Source organism: Hippoglossus stenolepis, chromosome 6 (assembly GCF_022539355.2).
Source record: "Hippoglossus stenolepis isolate QCI-W04-F060 chromosome 6, HSTE1.2, whole genome shotgun sequence".
Classification (NCBI taxonomy): Eukaryota; Metazoa; Chordata; class Actinopteri; order Pleuronectiformes; family Pleuronectidae; genus Hippoglossus; species Hippoglossus stenolepis.
The window spans coordinates 25,329,151-25,350,383 of record NC_061488.1 but is presented as its reverse complement, the minus strand read 5'-3'; the positions used below and the strand labels follow the sequence as shown (position 1 = coordinate 25,350,383).

The following is a 21,233-nucleotide window of genomic DNA, read 5'->3' as shown; positions in this document are numbered from 1 at the left end:
TACCTTCCTATCTGCCTGAAATGCAAGTTTTACTTTTCTGGCTTTTACTTTTTCTTTCTCTTCTAGCTTCAGTCTCAGCTGTTTTAGCTGCCTTATACTAAAACTTCCCCCAGCTGGAAACCCACATAGAGAAATTGTCTACATAGCGCGCTTTTGGAGTCTTGCTTCACACAATCCAAATACACCCAGTATTATATCATTCCGTGGTTGGAGTCTTAGCAAACTCTAAGGTACCTCGTCAGTCTACCTTCCAGGTTTCTTCTAAACCTTGGTTAAAAAATTACGGGGCTTTCACCTGTCTGGGATCCAATCCCCTTAGACCAACTTCTCCTTAACACTATGCATGCCGGTATAAAATACACTTGAACTTTCAGATTCTCACCAGATGCAGTAGATCGCAGCGCTGAGACGATCCGGTCTCGGTCCCTACGTCTCAGCCATCCTTTTGGGGAAGTTAAGGTTGTAAACTACTTTCCCAGGAAGGCCACTCAACCGTAGACACCGAGTCCAGATGCGCCCAGTCGTGCAAACCCACTTCTGACACCAAATTGTGATGGAAATCTGAAAATACAAGAGGCTGGAACACCAAATTTGTCTTTGTGTATTTTAATAGAGGCTTTCTGCAGAAAGGATCAACACAGAGAGTCACAGGGATCTCAGAGTGAAGATGCAAAACAGTCAAATGCAAGGATTTTATATAGGAGAACTAAGACTGTTTGTCTGAGCCAGTTCAGACTGGTTCTGTAGGTGCAGTTTGAGAGAGGAATCTAAACACAGACAACTGATTTACATATGTTTCCTTTGGAGATAAAGCAGACATACATTCAGTTCTTTGGAGAGTAAATAAGTAATAAAAAGGTCATAAAGGTTTCAGGTCATAAAAGTTGAGATCATTAACAGTTCAGTTCCTAAAAGTATTTAGACAGGTTATAAAAGTATTTAGACAGGTCTGCAAAAACTTACTTTTCAACTACAAAAATAGGTTTCAACCACACTTAGTTATTTTCCCACTGCACAGTTCAGGTCATAAAGTCTCAGACAGGTATGCAAAAAGTTACTTTTCAGGGTAATCGTTCTCATGCGATTGCCTGTGTTCCAGGGCACGAACTTTGATGCCGAGGAAAGCTGTGGCATTCTGTTTTGCTCCAGTGTGGGACTGGGCCTCCTTCCTCTTTTGTCCAGGGCCTGCTGAAGATGGGCCTGTTGAAGATGGGCCTGCCTCCTCCTCCTCCTCCTCGCCCCTCTCCATCACACACTCCTGAAAAGACAAGTGCAATAAATTCAAAACACACATACAGAGAAAGAAAGAAAGACAGACAGGAAAAAAGACAAGTACACAGACAAAGAGTCTCACCTCTGGCTCCTCTTGTTGACTTTCACCTCCGCTGCTGGTCCACACTAGGCACATCTGGCTCTTTTGGTTGTCTTTCATCTAAGCTGCTGGGCCATGTCTTGTGCCTCTGACTCCTCTCCAGCTGCTGCAATCTCTGTCTCAGCATTCTGACATCATGGATGAGTTCTTTCTGAGACCTCAGCTTTTCTACTTCTTTTGTATAAGCCCTTTTCTCCACCTGACCAGCAGGGACGCCGCAATCTGTGAGGGTGGGAATGTCCATGGAAATCTCAAGGATCTGCTCCTCACCAGCCTCCACTATTAGGTCCAAGGCTATGCTCACATCTGGGGTAGGCTGAGTTTCCCGCAGCTGAACCAGAAGCTTCAAGGACTGCCTCCGTTTGGCCTCCTGCAACTTGGCGACCCTCTCAGCGATGCTCAAGTCTGTGTGGGCCTGCATCACGTGCTTGTCCAGCCTGGACTGAGCGTAGACACACATGCTCACTGGGCAAGGACATTTACGTATGTTCACTCTTCCTGTCGCCAGGTTTAAAAGGATGCGGCGTTCTGTTAAATTTCCCACAAAATGTCTATTCTGCAGGTGCTTGTGCAACTGGTGAAACCTCACCTTACAAATAGGGCACTCGGACATGGTGGCCTGAATAGAAAGAAAATACTGGATGTTACACTCATAAACCCTAGTGACCTACTAGTTCTGGAAAAATAAAATATATTGTTAATGTTATTTATTTCTATTATACATCATTATATATTTATATACCTATATAAACAAGTAATTTTTTTTAGATTTCAGGCCGAGGTCAGGTCTCTGAAAGATAAAGAAAATACTGGATGTAACACTCATAAACCCTCGTGACCTACTGGTTCTAGAAATAAAAATATATATTTTTAATGTTATTTATTTATTTGTATTATATTATACTTTTATTATACATCATTATATATTTATATACCGTGCTATTATTTTTCATATGCCTGTGTAATGCATGTTGAATTTTTTAAATGTCTAAAACAATGTTAAAACTGCATTAAAACAATGCTCCTTGGTCAGTGCGTCTCTGAAATACAAAATGAATGCCACTAAATTACTCCGTTTTTTGCTAAAAAACTGGATTCAAACTCCCCTCACATAATAAACATGTCCAGTGTTATTCATTAAAATGCAAAACACATGTGAAAATGTCTGTTTTATCCAGTTCAGGTCTCTGTCCTTAAAAACAGCCAAAACTGCATTCAAACACCCCTCACATAATAAACATGTCGAGTTTTATTCATGAAAATGCAAAACAAATGGAAATAACTTACTTAATGTCGAGATATATCAAACTTAAGAGTTCTGCTCGGTTGGTTGTTGTTGTTTCTGTCTCTCTCTGTTCTCCTGTGGCAATCCTCCCCCTCTGCGCATATATTGCCTTGTGTAACCTGGTCATGTGACTGAGGTGTGAAAAAAAGGGCAGAGGTAAACACTATTGATCTGTCATGTCCTGATCTTTAACAAGGGTCATGTGTAGCCGGTCTGATCGACACTATGTCTTCTTACAAACTCTGCGTTGTGTTGACTTGTGGTGAATAAAACCAGGACAACTGCTCTCTCGCCAGCCGTGGGAGGATTTATTTTCTGTGTAAAACACAAGGTTTTCAGTACAGCAAATTTAGATAACCAGGTCTCCATGCACATCTCTCCTCAGCAGCGCAGAGCGCAAACTCGTGCACCATTTTTGCATGTTACAAAAAGTGCTGTACACGGTATAATAAATACATACACACGCACAAACTGGCCATTGTGTCCACACTGAACAGTCGTGTGACCTGTACAAAGTGAGATATATGTACCAAGTTTAAACACTATGGAAAGAGACACAGTAGGACCTTACCTCTACTCAGCAGCGCAGAGCTCGAACTGAGGGGAACGGCGTGAATCCACAGGAAATGACATCATAAGGAAGTTAGAGGTCACCATAAAACAACATGACTTAACAAAATAAAACTCCCCAAAAGAAATGAATATAAAAACAGATATATACGGGAAAAACAACAGCAAAACATGAACTACAGGGGATCTTTGGTGAAATGTAAACTACATAAATACATCGGTTACACATGCAGTATGAAATAAGGAGGGATGTTTGTTTCCTTTTGTCTCTTTTAATATTAAATATAATAGAGGATAACATTATATCAAAATGCCTAGCAATGATTATATATAATGTATAATGATTATTATAACAATAATCTGTAATAATCCATGAATATTACTCAGTTTATAAACCCCAAATGGCAACCCAGAGTTGGGACCAGGACGCAGAGCTGCAGTGCTACCATAGAGTGCTACACACTTATCTGCGCTCCCTTTGGATCAGTCACACAACAACAACCCCATAGACCAGGGGTATTCAACTAAAATTTAAAGAGGTCCAGTTAGAGAAAATTTCTTGAAGCAAAGGTCCGGAAGATCATAATGTCTAACTATTTAGTGTGATATATATTTAAGTAGCCTAGTAGTTGTATCAACATCTGCATGTACTAAATACCTGACTGTCAAATCAAATGAATTCAGTACGATTCAACAACTTTTGGACAATATTTATTGTCACGTAACATAGAACTGAACATATATGTATGATTGCAGATATGTATAATGTTCTCTCATTAACTAAATAAAAGTAGGGCTGCATTTCAAAATAAGAGAAAATAAATAAAATGTGAAAATTGTGCATGTTCAAATAAAGGGCTTAACTTCAGAAAAAAAGGAACAAAGCTTGAATTTCCCTTTTCTGTTTCACATCTTGACTCAAAAGTCTCAACCAATTTTACAGATAATAAATCTCAACACATCTTAACAATTGAACAGTTTTAGAATCACTTTCTTCCCCTCTTATATCCCACTCCCCCACTTTGTTCGTCTGTTTCTCTCCCTTTCTCCGTCTCACTCCTCTGTTTCTCTCCCTTTCTCCGTCTCACTCCTGTTTCTCCACTTTCTCCGTCACACTCCTGTTTCTCAACTTTCTCCGTCTCACTCCTGTTTCTCAACTTTCTCTGTCTCACTCCTCTGTTTCTCTCCCTTTCTCCGTCTCACTCCTCTGTTTATCTCCCTTTCTCCGGCTCACTCCTGTTTCTCTCCCTTTCTCTGTCTCACTCCTCTGTTTCTCTCCCTTTCTCCGTCTCACTCCTGTTTCTCAACTTTCTCTGTCTCACTCCTCTGTTTCTCTCCCTTTCTCCGGCTCACTCCTGTTTCTCTCCCTTTCTCCGGCTCACTCATCTGTTTCTCTCCCTTTCTCCATCTCACTCATCTGTTTCTCTCCCTTTCTCCGTCTCACTCCTCTGTTTCTCTCCCTTTCTCCGTCTCACTCCTCTATTTCTCTCCCTTTCTCCGGCTCACTCCTCTGTTTCTCTCCCTTTCTCCAGCTCACTCCTGTTTCTCTCCCTTTCTCCGTCTCACTCCTCTGTTTCTCTCCCTTTCTCCGTCTCACTCCTGTTTCTCTCCCTTTCTCCGGCTCACTCCTCTGTTTTCACTCCTGTTTCTCAACTTTCTCCGGCTCACTCCTCTGTTTCTCTCCCTTTCTCCGGCTCACTCCTGTTTCTCTCCCTCATTCCTCTGTTTCTCTCCCTTTCTCCGGCTCACTCCTCTGTTTCTCTCCCTTTCTCCGGCTCACTCCTGTTTCTCAACTTTCTCCGTCTCACTCCTCTGTTTCTCTCCCTTTCTCCGTCTCACTCATCTGTTTCTCTCCCTTTCTCCAGCTCACTCCGGTTTCTCTCCCTTTCTCCGTCTCACTCCTGTTTCTCAACTTTCTCCGTCTCACTCCTCTGTTTCTCTCCCTTTCTCCGTCTCACTCCTGTTTCTCAACTTTCTCCGTCTCACTCCTCTGTTTCTCTCCCTTTCTCCGTCTCACTCCTCTGTTTCTCTCCCTTTCTCCGTCTCACTCCTCTGTTTCTCTCCCTTTGTTTTCTCTACCTGTATCTCTCTTTCTTTTTCTTTCTACCGTCTTCTCATGTGTAACTTGCCTCTAACTCTCTCATCTGTCTGCACTGTAGAGTCGCAATGTTTACCGCCTGGAATGCACAGACTTGATTGGCTGAGTGGTATCACGTGGGATGGCTTAACTCGCATGCAATTGGTCTGTGCGTTTCCTCATCCGCTAAACCACTACCGTAAAGACTACAAAAGCTGCGCCGGTTACAAATAGAAGCGCCCCGTCAGGTTTTAAATCATAACCTTCTGTTTTGGCTGTAGGTCCGGGTCCGTACGGGACGGCTTCTGGGTCCGGACTCGGACCGCGGTCCGCCTGTTAGTGACCCCTGCCATAGAGACTCAGATACTCGACCATTACTGAAAATAATCCATAAATTAATTTACCTTCCATTATGCTACAAAGTGTTTATTCTAATCAACGCTGCAAATACCCTTATCTTTCTGATGTTCTCCACTACACGTTGCATCTATTGCACTTCTGTCCGTCCTGGGAGAGGGATCCCTCACATGTGGCTCTCTCTGAGGTTTCTACGTTCTTTTTACCCTGTTAAAATGTTTTTTAGTAGTTTTTCCTTACTCTTGTTGAGGGTTGAGGGCAGAGGATGTCACACCTTGTTAAAGCCCTATGAGACAAATTGTGATTTGTGAATATGGGCTATACAAATAAACATTTATTTGATTATTGCCTAGAAGTGTCCCGGATATTTCTAGGCATTTATCATTATAGCAAAGTGCCTAAAATTGGATATATATACATGTATCTATATATGTATATATATTTAAAAAAGCACACAAAACAAGACATTCACACTTAAATTATATATAAAAAATTATAAACCTTAACACTACTACTTACTAATTCACTAAAAACACAATAAAACACACACCAAAAACTATAAATACCATGAACAAAGTGCAAAACATTACAAACCCTATATGCAAAACTGTATACACTAAAAACACAATGACACACGCCTATAAAATATACAAACTATCAAAAAGTAAAAAACACCACCAAACCTATTTTCAAACTATGTGCAAACAAACAAAAAAAAATACTGGCCCCCGACTTTTTAAATTTTATTACTAATTATCTTCATCTGTCTGGTCCTTTTATATGGTCTCAGGACAACTTGGCACTTCCTCAATGGCTGCTTTGTCTTGGGGGGCAAAGAAGCCGTTTTGACCTTTGTGGTGTCCTCTTTTATTTTTTCCTCGGATGAGGAGGAGGCGGCGGAAGAGGAGGAGGAGGAGGAGTCCCCTGACTCCTGAAATGGTATATTGAAATTCTCTTCTTCAGATGTGTCCTCGTCGCTTTCCTCTGTCTGGCTCTCCTTGGGGGCACCTTTGGACTTTAATGGTACTTTCCCCTCCTTTTGTAAACTATCCTGAATCATTTTTTCGAATGTGCTTTGCCTCAAGCATGTCCGGGTTCTTTGCGTAGAAGCGGTCGCGGTGGAGACATCGTGACACATGTAGTCTGTCACTCTTTTCCTGTCATCCAACCCCTGTGTCTTCTTTGCCTGAAAAACATCAAAGAGGAGCCGAGAACTGTGAAACTCTAACAACACTCTGATGATATTTGTTCAGCTTTGCATGCATATGGATGGGGGGTGTTTACATTGAAAATGACCTTACACAAGTGGATATAGCTGTCCTTATCAGGGTGAAGTTTATGGTCCCCTTCAACCCCATGTCCGCCCAAGCAGTTCTAAGGTAGGTGTTGAGGTGTTTTGAGGCACCCTTTCCCGCCGTGTAGAGCAGAAATGCGTTTGCATGATCCCCAACGCCGGCCTTGACCCTCTGCCAGCGTTGGACCCAGGAGAACTCCTCCTTGCTAAGGTAAATCTGTGCCTCCCCAAAGGTCCTGTTGGTTTTGTGCTCCTTAATCTGTAATGACACAGACAGAGAGTGGAGAGAGCAAAGGGGGATTAGATCCTATTCTTACACATCAGGGTCATCCAAAGAGAAAACAGTGTCAGAAAAAAGAGACATTGAGTGGCGCTTACATGGAGAGTGTACCCCTCCTCCCCACCAGAGGCCTTAGCCTCATCCACCTCCGTGTCTGTGAGGTTCGCAAACACCCCTGGCCGGTGCCCATAGAGGCAGCTCCAATACGCACACTGGTAGCTATATAGTACAAGAACCTGAGGGAGGGGGTCAGCTTCTGCTCCAGTTTGTCTGATAACAAGAGAGACAGGGACAGAGAGGAAACAATAGGACTCTGCATTAATACAGATGTGTATTTCAGCCGGGGGGGTGCAGGTATGTAAGTCGGTAAAACAAACAAAGGAAAAATTTATGAATGAAATGGAAGGAAATTTACCCAACAGCTGTGGGATTTTTTGGGCTGCAAGGGCCAGGCAGGCTATAAGGTCCGCACTAGAGGGAAGATTACCCATCTTCTTCCTCTTAGTTGCCATCGGGTGCACAACCACCCTGGCCCCGATAATGCTCATCTTTATCTCACGCAGGATTATGTTGAGTTGCCTGCGCGTGAGGCGGTTGGTTCTTGGGGGCGTCTCTCTTAGAAACTCTAGAAAATTGTGGATATTTCTTAGATAAAACTGGCAGGTGTTGACTGTCATGGTCTTGGCAACACTACGAGACAACCTGTGGGGCAGGAGAAAAATTATTAAACAGTGATAGCTGCCTAAAGTGACACCATATTTCTGCAGTAACAGTTTTACTCACACTCTGATCCTCTGTGTATCATAGAGGAACAGCCAGTCAGAGAGAATCTTTTGGTTATGAGCCATGTAGAGAAGGAAGGACTTGACCCTGCTGACCTTGGACTAGGTGTTTTCTTTTACCTTCCGTGAAGGTTCAAGGCCTTCATGAAAGGCCTTGTAGGTTAACAGATATTCCTCTGTCGTGACAAATCACATGACATGGTCAATCAATCATGTTATAATCAAACATTTGTACCAGCCCACAGACACATAAAGTATATCCTTACCCATGCTTTCAGCGAAGGTTATCATCCTCATGCGGTTGCCTCGACCACATCCTGTGCTCCAGGGCAAGAACTTGGTTAGCAAGGAATGCTGTTTTGCTCCAGTGTGGGACTGGGCCTCCTTCCTCTTCTGTCCAGGGCCTGCTGAAGATGGGCCTGCTGAAGAGGGGCCTGCCTCCTCCTCCTCCTCCTCCTCCTCGCCCCTCTCCATCACACACTCCTGAAAAGACAAGTGCAATAAATTCAAAACACACATACAGAGAAAGAAAGAAAGACAGACAGGAAAAAAGACAAGTACACAGACAAAGAGTCTCACCTCTGGCTCCTCTTGTTGACTTTCACCTCCGCTGCTGGTCCACACTAGGCACATCTGGCTCTTTTGGTTGTCTTTCATCTAAGCTGCTGGGCCATGTCTTGTGCCTCTGACTCCTCTCCAGCTGCTGCAATCTCTGTCTCAGCATTCTGACATCATGGATGAGTTCTTTCTGAGACTTCAGCTTTTCTACTTCTTTTGTATAAGCCCTTTTCTCCACCTGACAAGCAGGGACGCCGCAATCTGTGAGGGTGGGAATGTCCATGGGAATCTCAAGGATCTGCTCCTCACCAGCCTCCACTATTAGGTCCAAGGCTATGCTCATATCTGGGGTAGGCTCAGTTTTCCGGAGCTGAACCAGAAGCTTCAAGGACTGCCTCCGTTTGGCCTCCTGCAACTTGGCGACCCTCTCAGCGATGCTCAAGTCTGTGTGGGCCTGCATCACGTGCTTGTCCAGCCTGGACTGAGCGTAGACACATGTGCTCACTGGGCAAGGACATTTACGTATGTTCACTCTTCCTGTCGCCAGGTTTAAAAGGATGCGGCGTTCTGTTAAATTTCCCACAAAATGTGCACTCTTCAGGTGCTTGCCTAACTGGTGAAACTTCACCTCACAAATAGGGCACTCAGACATGGTACACGGGGAAAAGTTAGTTTTTTAGAGTTCAGGTATCTTTGTCATTAAAAGCCGGTAGAACTGCATTCAAACATAATAATATGGAATTATTATGTTTACCCTTACATTTCATTCCCATTCATTTTGAATTGGAAGTGTCCGGCCTCCCACCAGGTCCAGGAAATACATAAAGCTTTGAAAACAACATGTGAACCTTCCAAACAGAGAGCTGATGAAAATGTTCAAGCCTCATGTCCACAGATGCTGTAGAAAAAAATGTGTCCCTGATTGAGTTTGTCACTTTGACAGGGCCTCACACTTAGTGTTTCTTACACCCTGTGAGAGGAAACAAATTCAGGAAAATATTTCTGGTTGAGCGAGCACCACCTGGGTCCCGGGGGAGCCTCTGCTGAAAATGTGGGGCCTCTGGGTGCTTTAGAGCCCGAACTGTGGCTGGTTGGGTTTTCACCCAAAACAGGGGCCAAAACTGGGGCCCTTTGCATAGCCTTTGCAAAACTTTGCAGCCAGAGTGAGGTGGGAAACATATTTCTGGTTGAGCTAGGGCAGGGGTCAACAACCTAAGGCACGCGTGCCAATGATGGCACGCGGCGCCATAATCATTGGCACACTTATTAAATAAATGTTCTTTTTTCTTCTGTTGGAAATATTTATGTGGTTCAATAATAAAATTTAATATAAAATTTTTTTGATATGGCACACTAATTCACAAGAAAATTTTACATTGGCACTTATTGTCAAAAAGTTTGCCGACCCCTGGCATAAACAGTGCTAGTAGTACCTCAAAAGTAATTGGAATAAAGAAAAGTGACTATTGACCATGCCAAAAGAGTTAAAAAGAAAAGTTTTCAGTGAGGAAAAGAAGGGTTCAATTCTGGTTTTACTGGCAGAGGGATACAGTGAGCGTCAGGTTGCTTCCATCCTTAAAATTTCAAAGACGGCGGATCATAAGAACAAGGTCAAGCAGCAGATATTAGGGACAACAAAGCTACAGACCGGCAGAGGACGAAAACAACTCTCCACTCACCGGGATGACTGCCAACTCATTCAAATGTCACTCAACAACCGTAGGATGACATCAAGTGACCTCCAAAAAGAATGTCAAACGGCAGCTGGGGTGAAGTGCACGGCGAGGACGGTTAGAAACAGGCTCCTAGGGGCAGGGCTGAAGTCGTGCAAAGCTAGAAAAAAGCCCTTCATCGACGAGAAGCAAAGAAGAGCCAGGCTGAGGTTTGCAAAAGACCATAAGGATTGGACCATAGAGGACTGGAGTAAGGTCATCTTCTCTGATGAGTCCAGTTTTCAGCTTTGCCCAACATCTGGTCGTCTAATGGTTAGACGGAGACCTGGAGAGGCCTACAAGCCACAGTGTGAAATTTGGTTGAGGATCGGTGATGATCTGGGGGTGCTTCAGCAAGGCTGGAATTGGGCAGATTTGTCTTTGTGAAGGACGCATGAATCAATCCAAGTACAAAGTTGTCCTGGAAGAAAACTTGCTTCCTTCTGCTCTGACAATGTTCTCCAACTCTGAGGAGTGTTTTTTCCAGCAGGACAATGCTCCATGCCACACAGCCAGTCAGTGAGGGTGTGGATGAAGGACCACCAGATCAGGACCCTGTCATGGCCAGGAGTAGCATAAAGTCACCCAACAGCAATGTGAAAGACTGGTAGAGAGCATGCCAAGACGCATTAAAGCTGTGATTGTAAATCAAGGTTATTCAACCAAATATTGATTTCTGAACTCTTCCTAAGTTAAAACATTGGTATTGTGTTGTTTAAAAATGAATATGAACTTGTTTTCTTTGCATTATTCGAGATCTGAAAACACTGCATCTTTTTTGTTATTTGACCAGTTGTCATTTTCTGCAAATAAATGCTCTAAATGACAATATTTTTATTTGAAATTTGGGAGAAATGTTGTCAGTAGTTTATAGAATAAAACAAACGCATACCAATAAATAGCAAAACCAGAGAAACTGATCATTTTGAATTGGTCTCTTAATTATTTTCAGAGCTGTATGTGTGTATATATATATGTGTGTGTGTGTGTATGTATATATGTATGTATGTATATGTGAGGGTTGACAGCTAGGAGTTAGAGCACCGCCCTGGTAGGTGGGATTGGAGAGCTCCCCGCCTTTATAAGGACAGGTGCAGGCAATTACTGCCTCTTTGTTTGATGCCTGGTATATTGGTGACTGCTGTGTTTGTGCAGGTAAGGGAGACTGGGAGAAAGATGTTTTATTTACCCGCTTGAAATCTAATGAGGTGTCTTATATATTTAGTTGAGTGGCTGTGTCTCGACCCAGATTTCTGTGGCCCCATGGTTGAGTGAAGATTCAGGGTTCGCCTCTCCCCTGTTTGAGCCCCAGTACAGAGTCAGCCATCCATGGACACTGTAAAATCGGGCCCCATATTGAGCAAGGTATTATTAGCAATGTAAAGGGTGATCCCCTCTAATGTATTTGGTTGCAACTTGATAAATGACCCTCTTTGCAGATTAAGTGTCAGACTGCTGCTTTGCCTAATTCCAGTGTTGTCTGACCACTGGTTTCTGCGTTGATTTTATCGTGTCGGCCCGACATCTCATGCATCACATCCCTGATGGACCGTTCAACCTTTAATCGTATTGATTGTTTTTTAATTTATTGTGACCCTGAACCAACTGACTCTCACTCTTTTCCTTGTTTTAGGCAGCTGGACGACCTACGGGGAGTAGTTGTGGGATTCACACCACTTTGCATGTAGGCCGAAAGGGTGGTGGTCACTTGAACAGTGTGTTGTGGTTTTGTCCTTGCAGTGTGAGTTGCAGTGGTAGTGATCAGTGTGCTCACGTGGTGGTGTCTATTTGGCTTTGTGATAGAATCTCCCCGTAGTAAGTACGCTGCCTACATAATTCTCTAACGCTATTTAGGTTAAGTGTGTTGTATCTCTGTGGTCACAGTATTTGTTGTTTTAGCTTTTATAAACATTCAGAAATAAAAAGCTATTTGTTTTATTTATAATTGTCCATTTTTCCCTTTTTAGTCCTCCCATTATTAAATAAAGATATAATTGTGAACTGAATGCACATCTCTGCTCTTCATGAACCCCTAAAATTTGATTGTGTCCATGCACACTGTCATTGGAGTCAAGCATGACCCATAGGCTGTTTTAATTCTAAAACAGTCATTCTAAACACTGTGCCAGGTCACACACACATAAATATCTCAGTCCATCTTTTACTCATGTGTCATTATAGATGATCTGTGGGCCTTTAGTTGGTTTGAGTCATTATGAAAGGGTCAGTACACTGTCAAACTTTAATGAAATCCGGGCCTTGCCTGGGCCCGTGGTCACATGAGGGAGAGTTTATCCCAATTAATCAATACATCACAACTATTATAGCTACATTATAATTAAACAAAGACTGACATAATACCTGACAATGTTGATGCTTTTACTGTCCTATTCTATCCCTGCAGATCAGAACATGAAAAATAAAAAGTAAAGCCTTTGTCTTTTAAAAAAATGCACATTTCAGTTAGACCGGGCTCATCAGACAACTACTTCTATTCTCTTCCCTCTGCTTTGGCAGCACAGTCTGAGATCACTTTCAATCACTATATTTGTGTTTTACCTGCATTAAAACAAACAAAATAAGCTATAAAATCTTTGTACTTATTTAAAGTTTCTTTGAGCTTATAACTTTAAAAGATCAAAATGTATGCTACTTTGCTCATGTAGTCATCAGTTAGTTTCATTTTGTTGAATGTCACTTTCAGATGTTGCTATAATCAGATCTACTGGCTGATATAAGTACTTATCGTATATTAACCTAACCCTGGTTCTGATGTCGCTCACAATTACAGCTCTACCTCTGTTGCATTAAGACACGAATAGCTGGCTATGAAAACCTATAGTTGACTACCTGCTTCGTGGTCAGGACATCTGTTAGATTAGTTGAAGCAGGATAAGGAATGTCCTGGGTATGTTGAACTCCCTTCATAGTACAGGGCCTCTGAACAGCAGTAAAACTTGACCTTATTCATTTTTAAAATCACTTATGCAGCCCTTAACAGAACCTTGTGGTTTAAATGTACTTTTTTAAACATGAAGCGGCTTTAATCAAAGTTTTTACCAGGTATAACCAATGAGTTTGTTCTGAAATGTAAACCTCTGAGGATAATTCAAGTCTGGGTAAAAGCTCCTGAACCATTAACATTGAGAGAATCCCATCCCATATCCAAACCTTGCCTCTTTTTATTGAGACACCTGGTGGTGCATAAAGTGCATTTATGTAAATGTTTACATTTTCTAATCTTACTGTTAGGCAAAACATCAAGTCCAGAGTTTGTCTACCTATTAGGGCTGCACAATATATCTAAGATTTCAATATTTACATGTGATACATATTGCAAAAGGCTACTTGAACTGCAATTGATGGCGTTCCATGTGCCACGCATTTACGCTCTGCATGTCAATATATTTGGCCAATCAGATATTAAAGATATTCAGGTCATTGACAGGTTTTTTACATCAATGAATCATTGTCGGAAAATGAGAATAGAGAGAACAGTACTGTGAGGCAGCTCCGTCAAATCTCGCTCTGCCTCCCCCCTCGCTCTTTTCGTCTGTGATTGGACACGTGTAAACTCAGACTGGGTAAAAGTATGTAGCGATGGCAGCGCATTGTTTGGCTTGACACGGTATATTACCGACAAAGCCGGTAAAAAAAAAAAAAAAAAATATTGTAAAAATAAATACTTTTCACCGTCCAAACATGTATGAAATGACCACAAATTAGTGGAGCTGTGCATGGTTTTGTGGTGCTGTGGAGCTGCCCGTGATCCCTGCATCCGTAGCCAGACTATTTATCGCTGGTCATATTGTCATCGCAATATTAAACAAGGTTTATACATATCGCATGTTTTCCTAATATTGTTCAGCCCTAGTAACTATGTTAAGACCGTGCTTTTAAAATTCCCTATACCACGGGCCGAGTCTGAATACATTGAATTCCAGTGAAATAAAGTCAAAGTCGTCACTTTTGGAATCAAACCCACTTTTATTGGTGCCTGTTAGAAAGTCTACACAGCATGAAGAGCCTTCCAGCGGGACAGAGGGCCTCTGCTGGGGATGTACTTCACCCCACATCCATCTGAGATCAGACGCTTATCAGCCATCATTTCATCGAATTCGGTGGCATTGAACTTGGTGAAGCCATACTTCTTGGAGATATGGATCTACGGGTGAGAACGATGACAGGAGTAAGTTAAGGCAAATGACAGAACAAGCACAATGCCCTTTGAGTAAGAGCCGTGAGAAAAACTTTGTCTCAGTGGTCCCTTAAAGCACTCAGCACCTCCCAGCTGAGGACATACACAACCACTGATTCACTGTCTGCAGCCTTTGCACACTGGAACTGCACTGCAGCAAGACCAGTCGGCTTAATAAGCTGCAGAGTTTTAGGGGATGCATGTTAACTCTTTCCACTTCTCTCCTCCAAGTGTTTCACGCCACAATATTTTAACTTTTAAATAATAAAAACATTACCACAAGGTTTGAGTGTTGAGACCAACCATGTGCTGCCTTACCTTCTGGCGCCCAGGGAACTTAAACTTGGCTCTGCGCAGAGCCTCTATCACATGCTCTTTGTTCCTGGCCTTGGTGCGCACAGACATGATCACCTGACCTGCATCCGTAGCCAGACTATTTATCGCTGGTCATATTGTCATCGCAATATTAAACAAGGTTTATACATATCGCATGTTTTCCTAATATTGTTCAGCCCTAGTAACTATGTTAAGACCATGCATTTCTACTTGCTTTTAAAATTCCCTATACCACGGGCCGAGTCTGAATACATTTCATACATAGAATTCCAGTGAAATAAAGTCAAAGTCGTCACTTTTGGAATCAAACCCACTTTTATTGGTGCCTGTTAGAAAGTCTACACAGCATGAAGAGCCTTCCAGCGGGACAGAGGGCCTCTGCTGGGGATGTACTTCACCCCACATCCATCTGAGATCAGACGCTTATCAGCCATCATTTCATCGAATTCGGTGGCATTGAACTTGGTGAAGCCATACTTCTTGGAGATATGGATCTAAGGGTGAGAACGATGACAGGAGTAAGTTAAGGCAAATGACAGAACATGTACAATGCCCTTTGAGTAAGAGCCTTGAGATAAACTTTGTCTCAGTGGTCCCTTAAAGCACTCAGCACCTCCCAGCTGAGGACATACACAACCACTGATTCACTGTCTGCAGCCTTTGCACACTGGAACTGCACTGCAGCAAGACCAGTCGGCTTAATAAGCTGCAGAGTTTTAGGGGATGCATGTTAACTCTTTCCACTTCTCTCCTCCAAGTGTTTCACGACACAACATTTTAACTTTTAAATAATAAAAACATTACCACAAGGTTTGAGTGTTGAGACCAACCATGTGCTGCCTTACCTTCTGGCGTCCAGGGAACTTAAACTTGGCTCTGCGCAGAGCCTCTATCACATGCTCTTTGTTCCCGGCCTTGGTGCGCACAGACATGATCACCTGACCAATGTTCACACGAGCCACAGTGCCCTGGGGTTTTCCAAAAGCACCACGCATTCCAGTCTGGAGCCTGGGAACCAGAAGATTGACAGATTTTGCTAAAACTTCTCAGGAATACAAAACAATGCAGTCATTTCACCAGCCAAGTACAACCCAATAGTAAGACCCAGGTTGGAAAATGGGTTTTAAACAGCAGTTCTGAATTAAGAATAATCACATCCATTTTTCTGATCACTGGCCTCTCCATATTGATGCCCACCAGAATGTAACCCAACACTCCTTGCATCAACAACAGATTCTCACCTATCAGCTCCAGCGCAGGACAACATTTTGTTGATGCGGATTACGTGGAAGGGATGCAGGCGCATGCGGATGTGGAAACCATCCTTACCACAGGTCTTCACCATGTACTTGTTAGCACAGATACGAGCCGCCTCCAGAGCTACACAGAAGGGGTGAGGAGGGTGGATACAAATCTAAGATTTAGTGCCTCAACTTCAGCTGGGACAGACGGCATTTAAAATATACAACAGTAGTGAATGATTCATGTGATTTTTTTTTTTTATTCTTCCATTGAATAAGTGTGCTGTTTTTGTTTAAAGAACCTTTAAAAGCATCATAAAATGAAAAAGTGTTTTTTAATCACATTTCCGTTACTTGTTCCTTTATCATCTCGTTATATGCCCAATAAGTTAAAAAAAACTAAGATTCTTACATCTAAACCTGTATTTTCTATTCCTGTAAAACAGTTTCACGACTTATCATGCACTCGGGGGAATTTACTAATTCTGCATCCAATGTTAATGCTTATTAACGCTGACTAACGTGCTACTGTCGCACAGGGACCTACGCTGTCCAATTTACTGGTAAAATCCACAGCCGTAGGTGAAGGTGAGAAGCCCTTGACGGAGCAGGCTGTCGTCTGGACTTCCCATGTTGAGCTGCTAGTTACTGTCAACTCTGCCGTAGGGGTGTGATGCACAGTCAGTGATATTGACTATTGGAAACGCCAAGGAATATCAACAGTTCTATGCAAAGTTTTGCTTTAACTCAGCATGTTGATGTATAATCAAAAAGATATGACATCTGTTTAAACTCTGTATTGGGCATTTACAAAGGTGGATCAGTTAACATTTACTTTAAAGAATTTGGGGGTAAATATGTGTTAAATTCTCACCCAAGCTTCCATTAAAATCAAGACCTTGTAGTGACAGTAGGTTTTTGTTAAAGTTGGACTAAACCCAGCCAAATGTCTCTATTGCTCAGTTAAAATAAACACTTCAATGACATGACCATCTACATGTTTGGTCATAGCTTATCGAACTACTCACCTTCTGAGGACAGCTGCTCGTACTCATCAGAGACCATGTGGCCGCACAGGGGGAACTCATCTACCTTGGCCTTCTTCCTTCCCAAGTCAAAGATCCTGATCTTGGGATCTACATACAAGGAAAAGATTTAGATGAGAGAATAGGCAAGAAAATTAACCACAGATTAATACTCAATACTAATTACTTGATACAGAACACTTGTGTCATAGTTCTGAAATCATACACTCAACATGTGAGAGTTTATGAGAAGGATTAACCGTCTCAGGGTTTTGTCTCAGTGGTCCCTTAAAGCACTCAGCACCACCCAGCTGAGGACATACACAACCAAAGAGTCACTGTCTGCATCATTTGCACACCAGAGACACATGGGAGGGAGAACTGGTCAGCTTAAGATGCAGAATTATCAGTAGCAGATAATGTAAATCCCTCAAGTCCAAAAAGTAGGACAAACAGAAAATTGTGGCAGACTGAAATCACACCTTCAACCAATCGGTTGGATGCAGGGAAGAGAAAAAAATCTGTGCAGCCCCTGGTCGCCTTATTAGCCTGAATGAAACTCGAACATTGAAATATGCCACAGTTAATACATTCTTATAGTATTAATGACAAAGTTTACAGAGCTTCCTAACAAACGACTTCTACTGTAATATGAAAACTGCTGATTCTGAAGTTAACAGTCAAATCTTTGGTCACATCTGTCTGAACAAAATGCAGCTACACAGACAACTTGACATGTTTTCTAGTTTTGTGCCAACTCAGATGAAATGTTAATTAAATTAGACCTAATGGTTCCCACTAGACCATTTTAAATGTGTGGAAGTAATTTCCCAAACTATGTCATTATTGTAATTTCACATGTCGAGTGAAGAGCAGAGATCTTACCTGGCACACCCCTGCAGAAACGGGACTTGGGGTAGGGCTTGTTCTTGCAGTAACGGTAGCTGTGAAAGACATTAAGGGTTAAAATGTCTACCATTTACCCAAGCTATTGTAATTTTTGTGATAATTTCTTAAGGATGCCCATTTATTTTGTTACCGTCAATAATTCCCAGTTAAAGTTACGAACTAAAGGACTTTTCCTGTCTCAAACCCAAACCCAAATAGCTCCTACTAGTCTTTTAACATGTCATAGCTTTTAAACCGCCTCAGTAAATTCCCACGGCAGCTCGACACAGCAGGTGAGAACGAACAACGCAATGAAATAGAAACAGAGCTATAATTTAGGACTATAATTCATCATCTACACTTAAAACAGGATGGTGTATACAGGTCTGAGTCAAACTAAGAACAGGTCACACTCAGTGTAACAGATGTGTTCAGTAGTTTATGCAACAAGGCTCAGAAAACTACACAGGCGGATTTGGATTTAGCCTTCATGTAGGATATGCTGGTGATAACAATATATTGATTATCATCAGCCTCATACTGTAACAATTGTGCTCTGTAGTTCATCTATTGTAAAGCTGCGTAATATCCACAGTAACAGTTCAGTGAGCATGCAGGAGCCGTACGTTTCTAATGTAGCTCAAATATGGTAGAAACTGTAGAGGCACTGGTTCTCAAGAGCAACAGATCCTGACAGATTCATATATCCACTAATATTACAGACCACTCTGGTGTTTTAACTTGTAACCAGTCGTCCACCGCTACAAGACATTAAGGTTATCTAAAACCATCAGTAGAACTCACACACCGAGATTTAACTGGGATATGAAGTGTATCACATCTACACAGACGAGATGTCTTGGAATGGCGTGTTAGCATTAGCCGCTAGCTTGTTAGCTCCACAAGCTAGCGTTTTCTGGCAATAACGACATTAGAGTCTCTATAAGGACAGGCACTCACTAAGTTAACACATGCGGCTAACACAGAGAGCACCGTGTTATAATAAGACAGTAACCAGGCGGTCAGACAGGAGGTCTGCCGGCACGTCAGCACCGGCCACATGGTGCGACCCGGAGCCGCTGCCATTTTCCTCCGAGCTGCTCTCATATGGCCCTGCTCTCTAACGACGGAGCAGAGGACTCACCATCGGGCTGGTCGCCGGCCCATGGCTGCGATCTGTAAATTAACAAACAAACGTGTTATTCGTGTTATTTCGTGACTGCGATTCCGAGTAAAAAACGTTAAATCTGTCTGTTCAACGGAGAGAAGGAGAAGACGCGCTCCCACCACGCACTCACCTAATGGAGGAAAGGAAGTAGAGATCACTTCCGCTTCGTCATATGGACGAGGAAAATATATTTTATATTTAAAAACTAATTATTTTTTGCTTCTGTGTGTATTTTTACTATATGAAGCCATCGACACATAATAGTGATTAAAATTGTATCATTATAAAAATTATTTGATCGCAGTTTTCATGTTTCAAGCTTCAAGTGAATGCTGGGAAATGTAGTTCTATATGATGATCCGAGACTGCAGGGCGACATCTACCGTATCCATGCTGTAGATGTGCTGTTTGATTCATTCAACATGTGGACAAGCTTCTGCTGATAATAATAATAAAAAATAGTAATAATAATAGTAATAATCAACCCCTCTTCACATCAGACCATTTAAAGTAACAGGAACAGATCAGGTGTAATTGATAGTAATATCAATAGCATTACATTTACAATCAGCGTGGCTGACATTTATATTGAACTGAAATACAATTTGTACGTAATTTAGTTTTGTAGAATTTTCTCTAACCCTCTAAATTTCAGACTCAAACACTAGTTTTTCCTCGTTTTCATCTCTTCAGCCACTATAGTTATAGCAAGTTTTCTTTAGTTGACTAAGTCATTATTTTATAGAATATGATGGCTTCCTGTAGATGTAATTATAATAATGACCAATAGTATAAAGCCATTAAAACTAGATTTACTCTAACCAACCTCAATATGGAAATACTGCTTAGATATGATCATATTGATCCAATAATAAAATAATATAACTTGGGGATCAATAACGATTACTTTTGGTATATTAGGAACAGTATATATTGATGAACATCTGTATAAAATACATATGTTACTTCAATAAAATTGGGAATCCTGAAACTGTGTAATGTTTGATGTTACTAACACCATTACCTACTCTTACATTCTATTCAAGTGTCCTAATGTTAAAACAGCACCCTGAAGGTGAAGCAGCCAAATGGATTCATCCGTATTTGCTATGCTATTCAGAATCAGAAATACTTCATTGATCCCAGGGGGAAATTGTGTATTCTCACTGTTTTATAACTAAATGTGTCCTGTGAAAAAGGCCAAACGGCAAAAACGTGTGTTTGGGTCTTACAAAAGGGCTCTGTGTATAGAACAAGCACTGTTTGAATATGTGTGAGGTGGAGTGGGTGGGATTGGCGGTTTGAGCCCCATCCCCATGCCAATGTGTTCTTGGGCAAGCCACTGAACCCCAAATTGGCCCTGATGGCTGTGCCAACAGTGTGTCAATGATGTGTCAAAGGGAAAGTGTTGCACATAGATGCACTGTATGAATGTATGTGTGAAAGTAAAGTGCTTTGAAAGGTCATCAAGACTACAAAAGCACTATATCAATACAGACCATTTACCATTATCGTAGTGAAAAGTGCTTTGAGGAGTCAATACTGGAAAAGTACTTTATAAATCTGCCTATTATCAATTTTATCCTGTTTCATTTTGTGGAAGAACTTCCCTTTATCTGATCATTTTAATTATATTTGAATCTCCTATTATCAATTGCACAGATTTTGGAAAGAAATTCTATCATAGTCGGTGTTTATCAGATAATACAGTAAACATATCAAAGGAAAGAATTCCTTTGGTATTTACTCAACGCCATGTGTCATGTTTGACACAGGCTTTCACAGCTTTACTTCTTTACAAGTTGATGATTTAGTACAGTCCCCTCATTGCCAACAACCATGGACACTGTCTCCCCTCTGAAAAAGAAGAAAATAAATCAGAGATTAACTCCATGGTATAATTCTCAAATACATCACGGAATTTAGACGTGACGTAGAGAGTGATGTTCCACCAATAAAGAAGATTTTCACCTAGCCTGGAAAGATAGTCTGATATCTTATAAGGGAGCCCTCTGAATTGTAACAATCAGGGATAAGATTCACCACCTAGTCCCCATCAAAAACACAGATTCACTGTCCAGTGCAGAAAC

At 41.8% G+C, this 21,233-nt stretch overlaps 1 protein-coding gene, 2 long non-coding RNA genes and 3 other non-coding genes across 6 annotated transcripts; 1 reads left to right on the top strand and 5 right to left on the bottom strand.

Moving 5' to 3' along the window:
- Positions 1 to 759: 759 nt before the first annotated feature.
- LOC118110958 lies at positions 760 to 3,297 on the bottom strand. The gene is made up of 5 exons (XR_004697029.1): positions 3,229 to 3,297; positions 2,895 to 2,972; positions 2,660 to 2,788; positions 1,355 to 1,991; positions 760 to 1,258 (listed from the first exon to the last, which is right to left on the bottom strand). It is a non-coding gene; the product is annotated as an uncharacterized LOC118110958 (long non-coding RNA).
- An 8,123-nt stretch (positions 3,298 to 11,420) lies between these two features.
- On the top strand, positions 11,421 to 12,227 carry LOC118110962. Its single transcript, XR_004697033.1, has 2 exons — positions 11,421 to 11,652; positions 11,727 to 12,227. It is a non-coding gene; the product is annotated as an uncharacterized LOC118110962 (long non-coding RNA).
- A 2,027-nt stretch (positions 12,228 to 14,254) lies between these two features.
- rpl10 (ribosomal protein L10) lies at positions 14,255 to 19,264 on the bottom strand. The gene is made up of 7 exons (XM_035159141.2): positions 19,120 to 19,264; positions 17,973 to 18,031; positions 17,091 to 17,198; positions 16,063 to 16,201; positions 15,667 to 15,829; positions 15,136 to 15,315; positions 14,255 to 14,452 (listed from the first exon to the last, which is right to left on the bottom strand). The coding sequence occupies exons 1-6, from the start codon at positions 19,140 to 19,142 to the stop codon at positions 15,160 to 15,162; spliced, it is 648 nt and encodes a 215-aa protein (XP_035015032.1). The 5' UTR covers positions 19,143 to 19,264; the 3' UTR covers positions 14,255 to 14,452; positions 15,136 to 15,159.
- On the bottom strand, positions 14,538 to 14,670 carry LOC118111703. Its single transcript, XR_004697121.1, has one exon. It is a non-coding gene; the product is annotated as a small nucleolar RNA SNORA70 (small nucleolar RNA).
- On the bottom strand, positions 15,401 to 15,533 carry LOC118111702. The gene has a single exon (XR_004697120.1). It is a non-coding gene; the product is annotated as a small nucleolar RNA SNORA70 (small nucleolar RNA).
- On the bottom strand, positions 17,358 to 17,488 carry LOC118111704. The gene has a single exon (XR_004697122.1). It is a non-coding gene; the product is annotated as a small nucleolar RNA SNORA70 (small nucleolar RNA).
- Positions 19,265 to 21,233: the final 1,969 nt, after the last annotated feature.